Source organism: Nomascus leucogenys, chromosome 19 (assembly GCF_006542625.1).
Source record: "Nomascus leucogenys isolate Asia chromosome 19, Asia_NLE_v1, whole genome shotgun sequence".
Lineage (NCBI taxonomy): Eukaryota > Metazoa > Chordata > Mammalia > Primates > Hylobatidae > Nomascus > Nomascus leucogenys.
Window position 1 is genome coordinate 25099825 of NC_044399.1, and position 12723 is coordinate 25112547.

Genomic DNA, 12723 nt, shown 5'->3' on the forward strand with positions numbered 1-12723 from the left:
ATATTACTTTTTTTAAAAAAACTAAGAGATTCAAGATGTAATAGTCTAGAAGTAGCAAATTGGAAAAAAGGTAGAAAAATAATCAGGGTGACTAGTGTAGGCAGAAAATTCTGTTTACCTTCAGTGAACCCTGTCCTTGTATGATCTCTTCCCCTTTGAGTGTGGGTGGAACCTATAAATATGATAAGCTATCATTCCTTTGATTACATTATGTTATAAGGCAAAAGGGAGATTACACTGGGTGGGCCTGGTCTAATCATGTGAGCCCCTTAAAAGCTGTATTTCTCTGGCTGGTTGCAGGAAAGGAAATCAGAGAGATGCATTCTAGCTGGCCTAGAAGACAGCAAATGTTCGTGTTGCAAACTATCTATGGGGGCCACATGAAAAGAAACTGTAGGCAGCCTCTGGGAGCTGAGACTCATCCTCAGCTGGCTGCCAGCAGGAAAATGGGAACCTCAGCACCACAGCTGCAACTAAATAAATTCTGCCAACAGGGAGCTAGCAGGAGGCCCTCTAAGCCCTAGGTGATAACTACAGCCTCAGCTGCCACTCTCATTTCAGCTCAGTGACACCTGCAGCAGAGAGCCTGGACTTCTGACTTACAAAAACGGAGACAATAAGTTTCCACTATTTTAAGCAGCTAAATTGGTAGTAATCTTTTATGCAAAAACAGAAAGCTAAAACAGTGAGCACAAGTCCTGGTTTGTCCAAGATAATCACAGTTTATGCATGTTGTCCCTGCATAATAGTGCCTCCTTTCACTCTCAAGTGGGTCTGGTTTTGATGATAAATTATATGATCACCCAAATAAAAATGTCAACTCCTAAATATGCATGGGATGTGAGAGAATAAATAACTACCTGAAAGGGTTGCAGGGAAGTGGAGTTCTTCCAGGACAGCCAAATTTCAATGGAGACAGGGGATGAAAGAAATGTGCAGAGAAGCAGTTGAAAGTGAGGGCAGCTTCTGGCCAAGTACCAGCGGTGCTAAAGGGAGCTGAGCTGTGGAGGACTGACTTATGAGAAAGCTGGGCTGGAGCAGGAAGTACAGACTATGATAAAATGCTCGTGCCACCCAAGACAAGAGGCCAGACAGCTTAAACGAGGACACTTAGTGATAAAAGCAGAGGCAGGGGGCATGGCAGACCCAGCCTCAGCAGTTTCTTTGAGAAGAGTTGGCCATTGGGTTAAAGGACTTGATTTTGTATATTTTGTTTTTAATTTCTTCATGTGTATGTCTTAGCTCTTGCTTGCCACAAGTGGGGATATTGTCTTATAAGTTAAAAAAAATTTCTGTCTAGTTTTGTACTTTGCACAAAGTAATTGTTTAATTATGACACGTGGCTATTTAAAACTGGACAGGAGCATGCTCAGTAAGCACACCTTTTTCCCATGAATATATATTATCTTTCATAATTCAAGAGGTGTGAGGAGAGGGACACTAGTCATATGGAAATTGAACACCGCTTCTGACCAAGAAAAGTCAACAATCTCAATTGATCCGGGTCTGTCACAAGAAAATTTGCTCTGACTCCCTAAATGGCTTACTTTTGCTATCACTAATGCCCAAACAACTATGCTGCACATATATAAGCTATTAACATTTTTTAAGTAAAGCAATATTTATTTAACAGAGATTGTTAAAGAAATCCAAAATACTTCCTCATTTATAGAAGATTTTGAAGAACACAATAAGTAACTTTGTTCAGAGGTGGACTCTGCCATCTGCTGGGAAGAAAGGTGAAATTTCCATACTATCAACCAGTCAGTTACGTAACTACCCTCCATGAAGGCCCTCTACTTTATCTGTGGTACAGGCGTATTTTGTATAAATGGACATACAGAGTGAGAGACTTCCTGCCAAGGAGTAACTAGATGGGAATCAGTCAGATCTATCTTGGTAAAGTGAAACCAAGGAAGCAGAGATCTGAATGGAAGGCAGAGAAGGAGGCATGTTTGCTGTGAGCCTTCCTTGCATATCAAGAAACGCTGAAGGCCGGGCGTGGTGGCTCACGCCTGTAATCCCAGCACTTTGGGAGGACAAGGCAGGCGGATCAAGAGATCAAGACCATCCTGGCCAACATGGTGAAACCCTGTCTCTACTAAAAATACAAAAATTAGCTGGCATGGTGGTATGCGCCTGTAGTCCCAGCTTCTTGGGAGGCTGAGGCAGGAAAATCACTTGAACCCGGGAAGTGGAGGTTGCAGTGAGCCGAGATCACGCCACTGCACTCCAGCCTGGTGACACAGGGGGGAGACTCCGTCTCAAAAAAAAAAAAAAAAAAAAAAAAAAAAAAAAGGTTGAAGAGCTTCAGTTGGGAAAAATGAAAAAGGTCTGCAGATGGATGCTGGTGATGGCTGCACAACAATGTGAATGTCCTTCATGCCACTGAACTGTACTCTTAAAAATGGTTAAGATGGTAAATGTTATATTACATATATTTTACCACACAATACGAGCGTGGGAGGGAGGGAAGGAAGTACACAGGCATGAAGGGAGTTTGGTTTAAAATGAATCAGAAAAGCACGTATGCCCAAATCAAGGAAAAGGAAGGTTAAGGTTAAAGATGATTTAATAGTGATTTTTAAAAAACCCACACAGTTATATATCCAAAATACTTTACTTAAAAAAAACTAACCTATTTAAATATGGCAATAAAAATCCTAGTAAATATTATAGTTAGCTGTTTTAATAAAGTCTTCCTTTAAAAAGTATAATTTAGTAGGAAAACATAATAATCACTATGGCTAAATTAACCACTTATGTGGGAACCCTTGTTCTGATTACAAGGCTTTATCCTATGTGGGACAGACTATAATTTCCAAACAGATACTGGGTAGAGGACCACTGCGACAATGTCTCCATCACACAGGCTCCTTTGCAATGTGACCTTCCCATGACCATCACCGGCACCATGAGTGGAGTCCAGTTCTCCTCCCCTTCATTCTGGGCTGGCCTCAGTGACTCCTCACATAAGGCAGAACACAGCGGAAGTGAGGCTGCACACCTCCCACAGCCAGGGGTGAAAGGCCTGTGCCTTAGCCCTGCTCTCCTGGACAACTGCTGTCTGGATGCCTCCTCTAGGGTTTCTGTCTCTCTTAAGAGACACAGCGGCCAAGCGGTGAGAAGCACCACAAGCCACATTAAGAGACCACACATAGGTGGCCCCAGTGTCTGTTCCAGCAGATCCCGGCCTTCCCCATCTCAGGGCAGTCAGACATGGGAGGGAAGAACCCTCCGGTCACTCAAGCCACATCCCCCAACCCTGATATTTCAATCACCCCAGCGAAGGCCCCAGACGGCATGGAGCAGAGAAAAGCCAACTTTCCACCCCATCCAAATCTGCAGGTGTAATCAAATGATTGGTGTTTAATGTCACTAACTTTTAGGGTGGCTTATTATGCAGCAAGAGTCACTGGAACACCACAGTGCTGAAGGCAAGGTTACTCAAATATTTATCGAGTGTCTCAAAGAAGAAGACTGATATAGCCTTGCATGTTTGAATACAAAAATTAATATTTAGTTACTGTCCACTCTCTTATTTCCGGGTAGAGGGACTCTAACCCTCACTCACTCCTCTCCTAATCAGACTGGTTGGTTTTAAAGAAGGAAATGAACATGCCTAGATCAACCCCTTCCTCTCCCTTTTTTCTTGGGATCTGCACACTCCACAGAGAGCACGCATTCTCCTCTCCACCCAGATCCATAAATGTTCAGGATCTGCTCCCTGCTGGAAATGCTAGCAGTTGGGTGGGGGTATATTTGATTCAGGGGCTACTGGCAAGTTCACAGTTTCCCCACAATTAAAACCACTTTCTCAAACAGACTGCCATTTGCCTAACTCCTGGCTGTCATCTTGTGGGGAGGAAAAGTGAAGTGCAATTAATGAGTCTTCTAAAATTCCAATAGGAACTACTATTAGAAATGGTGGCTGGGCGTGGTAGCTCACGACTGTAATCCCAGCACTCTGGAAGGCCGAGGTGGGCAAATCACCTGAGGTCAGGAGTTCGAGACCAGCCTGGCCAACATGGTGAAACCCTGTCTCTACTAAAAATACAAAAATCAGCCGACCGTGGTGGCGGGTGCCTGTAATCCCAGCTACTCAGGAGGCTGAGGCAGGAGAATCGCTTGAACCTGGGAGGGGGAGGTTGCAGTGAGCTGAGATCGTGCCCCTGCACTCCAGCCTAGGCAACAGAGCAAGACTCCATCTCAAAAAAAAAAAAAAAAAAAAAGAAATGATGTTGGAGGGCTGGGCTCCATGGCTTATGCCTGTAATCCCAGCACAGGGAAGGTGGAGGTGGGCAGATCGCTTGAGCTCAGCTCAGGAGTTTGAGACCAGTCTGGGCAAAACTGGCGAAACACCGTCTCTACAAAAATTATCTGGGAATGGTGGCACATGACTGTAGTCCCAGCTACTCAGAAGGCTGAGGTGGGAGGACTGCTTGAGCCCAGGAGGTCAAGGCTATAGTGATCCATGATCACGCCACTGCACTCCAGATGGGCAACAGAGTGGTTTCCTGTCTCCAAAAAAAAAAAAAAAAAAAGAAGAAAAAATGGGTCAGAAACATATTCATTTATTCATTAGGAGACTTAGCTATCCTAACTGCCTCCATCTTTCTTAAACCTTCTTTCCCTCTTAAACCTATTTTAATCGGGTTTTTGTCCCCACCACTCCACAGAAACTGTTCTCCAGACAATCTCCACATTGTTAGACAAAGGATCAGCTCTTATTCCTTACTTGACTGTCGGCAGCATTTGACACAGTTGATCACTTCCTCCTCCTCAAAACACATTCTTCACTTGTTTTCCAGAACACACACTCTCCTGGCTTTCATCCCACCTCACTGGAGGCAGGATCTTCCTCTTCTCCCAGATGTCCTCATATTGAAGAGCTTCAGGAGTCAGTTCTTACTCCTCTTTTTCCTGCTCTATCTTCACTCATTCTCTTCATGATATAAGTGGTATCATCCAGTCTCATGGCTATTTTAAATATACGCCATTGACGCCCAGATTTATACTTCTAGCTCAGACTTCTTCTCTCTTAAACTCTAGACTCATCACATACAATGACCTCAACAACTCCATATGGACGGATATCTCATAAGCAACTTAAGTTCAACATGTCCAGAACAAACGGTGAATCAAGGTTCATCCTTGATCCTAACATCTAAACGCTCTCCATCCACAGCCTTCCCCACCTCAGTCTACGGCAATTCCATCCTTCTACGCTCAGGACAAAATCTTAGACTTTTCCTTGACTCCTCCGCTCTCACAAGCCACATCCAACCCATTAGGCTGATTTATACAACGTATCGTAATTCAATCCTTTTTACAATCTCTACTACTGTCCAACCATATCTTGTTTTAATTATCATAAGAATTTCTCCTAAATGGTCTCTCTGCTCCTCTCTTTCTTTTTTACTGTCTCCTCTTTACATGGCATCTAGACTGACCATTTAAAAATATAAATCATATCATGTTATTCTTCTATTCAAAACCCTATAAAGACTCCTCATTTCACTCAGAGTAAAAGTCCTTACAATGGTCAATGGGTCCACATTAATGTTTTCACCTTGTCTCCTACAATCCTCCCCTGCTCATTGCATTCTGGCCATGCTGGCTTCTTTCCCTGGATTTACAGGTATACCCCTACCCTGAACACTACCTCTTCTCTTCCCCAGATCTCTGCTGGTAAACTTCTAAGCGTGCTCAAATCTCATTTTCTCAACAAGGCCTATATGACTTCCATATTCAACCTCCAATCTCCCCAGCCCTACGTTCCTGATTCCACTTGCTAATCTGCTCATGTTAGAGTCCCATGCAGGTTGGCAGAAGGGCTGTGCTCCATCCATACAGGTGCCCAGCCTCCTCCATCTGAGGACTTCTGCCTCAGCCAGTTCCTTTGGAGATCATTCTATTTGGTCAATGTATATCGGCAGTGGGGGGTAAAGATAGAGGCACACCTGCCTTGGCTGAGAAGTGATATATATATAACATACAACATACCCTCCTTGTGGCCAGATGGGACTGTATGACTAGTTCTCTCCAGTGGAATTTAAGCAAAGGAAACCATGGATATTAGTGAAACTTCAATCACCAGGTACCTTTTTGTTCCCTTTTCTTATGCACAGAGCACCCCTGCCTCCTCCCACCACGCCACACATGCCCAGGCAGAACACGTGCAGTCCAATTCAGTTGGTGCGTCCAGGATCTCCGGATATGGCATAGCCTTCTTCATAAGGATCATGCAGAACTCCTTAAGATGCAATCTATGAACTAAAAAGGCAAACTATCTGCACCAGGCCGGGCGCGGTGGCTCACGCCTGTAATCCCAGCACTCTGGGAGGCCGAGGCGGGCGGATCACGAGGTCAGGAGATCGAGACCATCCTAGCTAATGTGGTGAAACCCTGTCTCTACTAAAAATACAAAAAATTAGTCAGGCGTGGTGGTGGGCACCTGTAGTCCTAGCAACTCAGGAGGCTGAGGCAGGAGAATGGCGTGAACCCAGGAGGCGGAACTTGCAGTGAGCCGAGATCACGCCACTGCACTCCAGCCTGGGCGACAGAGCAAGACTCCATCGCCAAAAAAAAAAAAAAAAAAAAAAACTATCTGCACCTTCCCTTCCTGCTCCCAATATACAATGGTGGAGCCGGAGCAGGAGTTTCTTCCTTATCCAATATCCTTCTGGACCAGGTGGGCTCTGGCATACCCTCCAGGGGGGCTGCACAACCTTCACAACCCATCAACTTACCCTGCCAGAGCAAGTTCTCAGAGGTTTTTTTTTTTGTTTTTTTTTTATAGTAGTTTTATAGCTCAAATATTTAAGGGCTTGTTCAGTTCAGGCTCATAATTTCTTTGTCAATGTAATTCCCTCAGAAACTTAGTAGGCCTTTGATCTATTTGTTTCCAGTTGATTCCATGTGCCAGTAACCACACACAAAAAGTTCTTTCCTAAGACTAATGTAGTTCTTTGCCGCTTGCTTTCAACTAACAGAAGCCACCTGGAGGCCATATGAACAAGGTCAGTTGCTTCTGGCTTTGGCTGTATGATAGAATAACTTGGGGGACTTTTTTTTTTTTTTTTGAGATGGAGTTTCACTCTTTTTGCCCAGGCTGGAGTGCAATGGTACAATCTCAGCTCACTGCAACCTCAACCTCCGCCTCCCAGGTTCAAGTGATTCTCCTGCCTCAGCCTCCAAGTAGCTGGGATTACAGGCACCCGCCACCACACCCAGCTAATTTTTTGTATTTTTAGTAGAGACAGGGTTTTACCATGTTGGCCAGGCTGGTCTCGAACTCCTGACCTCAGATATCTGCCCGTCTTGGCCTCCCAAAGTGCTGAGATTACAGGAGTGAGCCACCATGCCCGGCCCACTTGGGGAACTTTTAAAAACTGTTTATATCCAGGGTTTCATGTACCTCAGACCAATAAATCAGAATCTCTGCAGGCAGAACCAAGGGGATTCTGATAAGCAGCCAAGAAAAAGAGACCATACCCTTTATCTGATCTTTGCCACAGGATTGGGTCACCTTTTTCAACTGAGAAGGTCTACTAGGACTTTGTGGCTTAAAGCCTTTCTCAACTCTTAACGCTTTCTCTCTAGGGTCTGGAAGCAGTCTGTTTTTCCTTTCACCGCCCCAAGAGTCAGAGCTTTCTCTGTTCCCTTTCATTTACCGCTTGCGCACTAGCCAATTATTTCTAAGCTCATTTCTATCCTATGTCACCTTACCATTAACAGTCTCACATTCTGATCTTTTCCAACACTTGACCTAGAGCCCGGTTGGTGTGAGGCATGCCTTCCAAATTATCACAGATGACACATTTACCAAACTGGTTACCACTATATAACATGGGTTTCTGACTTTCCCTCTCCAATGTCAGTTTCCTCATCAAGTGTGCCACGTGACTGCTAAGACAATGCCACACATTTTAAGATTTTATTTTAACAGAACTCTACTTCTAGTACTAAAACTTCAGCGACTTAACACAAAGTTCTTAACATGCCTCCATCACAGTCAAGTGGGTTGCTGGATATTCTTCTCCACCCATCATTCAAGGACCCAGGTTACCTTTCGCTTAATGGTTTCACCCTCCGCTGAGTCCTAATGACGTTCTTTCCACCAAGATAGCAGAGAGGGTAGAGAAGGCACCCTGCTATATATTAACTGTCTTCTTCTGGAAAGACACCTATCATTCTGTTCGCATTCCACTGGCAAGAACTACTCACATGGTTCCACTTAGCTACACAAAGGCTGGAAAGTGTAATCTAGACATGTGTCAACAAGAATAGGAAAAAAGTAATGCTGACAAGCTCCAGCAGTCTCTTTCACACTCATTAAAACTTAAGCTCCACAGGGCAGGAGTCTTTGTCTGGTTTGTTCACAGATGTATCCCAAATACCTCTTACAGGACCTGGCACACAGTAAAATAAATTCTGAATGAAAAATAAATTCTGAATGAAAGACAGGATGAATCTCAGATATGGTACCATACGGCATTTTCTTTGTAATAAAGGCAAACAAAATGGGCCAAGGAGTAAAAGAATGAATTATACTGCATAGTTACTGAGATAAAACATTCAACAGAAATTTTTGGAAAAATCAAACTTCCAGGTACTACTTAAAACTCATATATCACATCTACAATGAAAATTCATATATTAGCTGGTTAAACACACACTTAAACTCATGTGTGAGCATACAGAAACATTTGTTCAAAATATTAGTTATAAACAGAGCCGACAATCTCAACGAAATTACTATTAAATTCATAACACATCTTTTTGTTAGCTGGAAACCTCTTTATTCAGCCTCAAAATTCAACCACATCTTCCTCAAAGAGCAAGAGCTCTGCACGTACAGAATCTTTGAAAACAAGTTACATACAGACTCCTACGCATACTGCTAAAAGGCCTTACGAGTATGCATCTACCATACGCAAGGCATACATCCATCAAAATTCAGAACTGATAGTTTATCACACTAGCTTCAGAATTATGCAGGATAACAATACTTATTTTTTAAAAAATTTAATTCTCTTTAACAAAAATAAAGAAATTTATAAAACAAGCTGAAATAAGAATAACACATGCAAATAAGATCTAGTTCACAAGAGTGCTGTGAGGGTCAAACAGAAATGTAAGAATTCATTTGTGATTTGTATACTTTTCTGTATGTATCTTATAACTCAATGAGAAAATTCAAGAGTAGATGAAAACATGCAAATCATAAAGCAGTATCAGTCACTTGTCTCTCAACAAATACAAAACCCCCATTTTTAAAAGGGTTATAGGTTAGCCAAATGAGGAAGTTCAAACGAGGCAGAATAAGAAGTTCCCCATTCTCCTAGCCCCAACATCCAGAATGAGAATTTTCAGTAGAAATATACCAGCAAACTCAGTCATCATGAAAGGTAAAACAGCAAAAACTATCCCAGTGTAAAGAGTTAGACTCTACACACACACACACACACACACACACACAACCAGTGGAAAAAACATTAACAATTAACATAGTGAAGTACTTGTACTTTAAGAAAGCAAAAAGAAACAATTTGAAAATCTGTAAATTTTCTTTATTCAATGAAAAACAAAAGAAACTACTGTGTTTTTTTTTTTCTTTTTTTGGATTTTAAAAGTGGCTCTTTAACAACAACCACCACCAAAAAAAATGGAATTCACAACACAACAAGACCCAGGACAGGATACTCAGTTTAACAAAATTTTATCATTAATTATAACAGAAACCTATCCAGGAAAAAAAAAAGGATCTTTTAACAGATTTTCAGAGATGAAGGAACTAGAGTTAAGTGTACATGTGGGTGGAAGTTCGTTTTGTTTTTTCTTTAATTCCTGATGTGAGTTTATATGCTTTTTCTTGGTTGAGTTTTAAGACAACCAAAGGGAAAATAAAAACTGGTTATTAAAGCTTTCTAATACTTTAAGGCCAATAGGATAACCAGGCTAAAGAACCTAGATCCTGAATTATACTTCCGACCTTACATGTTTTTCTACTGTTTAGCAAAGCAACCAACCAACAAACAAAAACTAGAGGAAAGATTTTAAAACAAAGGCTGTAGCAACTTTTTGGAAGGAAAATATGGCATTTTTAAGACTCTGGAAATAAACTGAAAGAAAGGAAGGAAAATAATTGATGATAACCATGTTACATAAAATTTATAAGAACCACAGAAAAATCAGATGTTGACTTCTGCCAAGATATTATTATTTTAAAAACTACTTTTGAAGGTAAAGACACCAATGTGGCAATGGTTGTAAAATACAATGTTTTTTTCCAACTTTACAGGCATAAATACTTAACTCCGTTATTTTCTGCAACTTTCCTGGCAACATTTAAACCCTATAAATGTGAGGAAATTTTGCTTGCAAGAAGAACTTTAAGTCTTACTTACAGCTGAAAAGAATAAGCATGGGGGGGGATTCCCCTTGTACAGTTTTTTTTTTTTGAGACAGAGTCTCGCTCTGTTGCCCAGGCTGGAGTGCAGTGGCGCAATCTCGGCTCACTGCAAGCTCCACCTCCCGGGTTCATGCCATTCTCCTGCCTCAGCCTCCCAACTTGCCGGGACTACAGGCACCCACCACCACACCCAGCTAAATTCTTTTTTTTTGTATCTTTAGTAGAGACGGGGTTTCACTGTGTCAGCCAGGATGGTCTCGATCTCCTGACCTCGTGATCTGCCCGCCTCGGCCTCCCAAAGTGCTGGGATTACAGGTGTGAGCCACCGCGCCCGGCCCGTACAGTTTTAAAATAAGAAGAAACTCACTTTTCACTTTGGAAAGAGAGCATTACAACATTCCATTTTACTGAATAAAAGAGACCATTTCAAATGTACTATCTTTGTTTCCTGGAATTTTTAAAAATTCTGCTTTTAAAATCAAGTGAGGAAACACATTTTTGCAATCCTGGCATAAATGTTAGTGTTAAGATTTTACTACACCACATCCTTATTTGGTAGGCATCCATGAGGAAACTGGCCCAGGTGCCGTTACTGATCAAACAGATTAACAGTCAAGGACACAGATGAAACACAAAGCAGTTACCCAAGAGGAATGCTCCTTCATCTGGTGCTGGTTGCTGTGAGGGCCACCGGCATGGCCACGCCAAAAGCAATTCTGGCAGAGCTGATAGTTGTGGCACTGCTGGCATCGGTACCGGAAACCCATCATACTCTCACATCGGCAGTAGGAGCACTCCACGGGATGGAAGACTTGCGGACAGGAGAGAAAAGGGGAGAAAAAAGGGCAGGAGGGAAGGGATGGAATAAAAGAAGAAAGAATAAATTTTCATTTGGAGAATAAAGTCAATACAGAGGAATACCAAAACTAATATAAAAACAAAGGTAAAAACAAAATTAGAGCCAGATGCGGTGGCTTGCCCTTGTAATCCCAGCACTATGGGAGGCTGAAGTGGGTGGATCACTTGAGACCAGGAGATGGAGACCAGCCTGGACAACATGGCAAAACCCTGTCTCTACTAAAATTACAAAAAAATTGGCTGGGCATGATGGCGCATGCCTGTAATCCCAGTTACTCAGGAGGCTGAGGCACAAAAATCATTTGAAACCAGGAAGCAGAGGCTGCAGTGAGTGGAGATCACGCCACTGCATTCCAGCCTGGGCAACAGAGCAAGACTCTGTCTCAAAAACAAAACAAAATAAAATTAGAACTAAAGAATCTAAATTGTCTGCTAGTCTAACTAGCCACTTACTAGAAAAAAAAAGAAGATTTAATACATCAGAAAAAAAATTCAACACAGACTAATGATTCTAATCTAATCATTCCAATGTACTATCAAGAGCAATACACAACTGTATGTTACAGAGCACTAATTATACTTTTAAATGTTGGCAGCATAATTGTTTCCTCTGACAATTCAACTCTGAACACAAGAAAAGGAAGTTAATAGAAAAGAAGGATAGGCCGGGCGTGGTGGCTCACGCCTGTAATCCCAGCACTTTAGGAGGCTGAGGTGGGCAGATCACGAGGTCAGGAGTTCGAGACCAGCCTGACCAACATGGAGAAACTCCGTCTCTACTAAAAATATAAAATTAGCCAAGCGTGGTGGTGCATGCCTGTAATCCCAGCTACTCGGGAGGCTGAGGCTGGAGAATCGCTTGAACCTGGGAGGCGGAGGTTGCAATGAGCCAAGATCGCATCATTGCACTCCAGCCTGGGCAACAAGGGCGAAACTCTGTCTCAAAAACAACAACAAAAAAAGAAAACAAAAAGAGGGATAGAATATTCAAATCTTCACTGAACAACTCTTTCTAGCATTATATATATAAGACCACAATCTTACTTCAATTATAGGGACTTCTAGACTTGCTTCCAAAAATATATATTAACTAGTGAATCAAGACTCAAAAAAAATTGAATATGAGGTGAGAAAAACAATATAACAAGATTATATAACATGATCACTAGGGACTAAAAGAAAACTAAACTCAGTAATGAGAAATCCAAAGGATATTACTTCTTTTAAGAAATTCAGTTTTTTGCCATCAAGGTATTTCTATGGAATGCTGGAAATGCTAATTAAGAGCATGTGCTCCAAATTAACTATACAACCTAGTATAGTTCCTCCAGAGAACAGGACTCCCTCAATCTCAGCAAATGTCAATGAGGTCAACATCTGTGCAGCCAATATTTATAATTCTAAGTAATTTAGGTTAAATTAAAAGATATATGTATGTTAGTATTAAA

General features: G+C 41.9%; 1 protein-coding gene across 27 annotated transcripts in view; it reads right to left on the reverse strand.

The window, feature by feature from the left end:
* DTNB (dystrobrevin beta) overlaps positions 1 to 12723 on the reverse strand; it is a 297564-nt gene that overhangs the window by 190691 nt on the left and 94150 nt on the right. For all 27 annotated transcript variants that reach the window (XR_004027095.1, XR_004027093.1, XR_004027094.1 and 24 more), the window contains one exon: positions 11062 to 11228. Coding sequence is in view for 24 of the 27 variants with exons in the window: in XM_030800614.1 (XP_030656474.1) it covers positions 11062 to 11228 (167 nt within the window). In the remaining 3 variants the exon portion in view is untranslated. The remainder of the gene's footprint in view (positions 1 to 11061; positions 11229 to 12723) is intronic.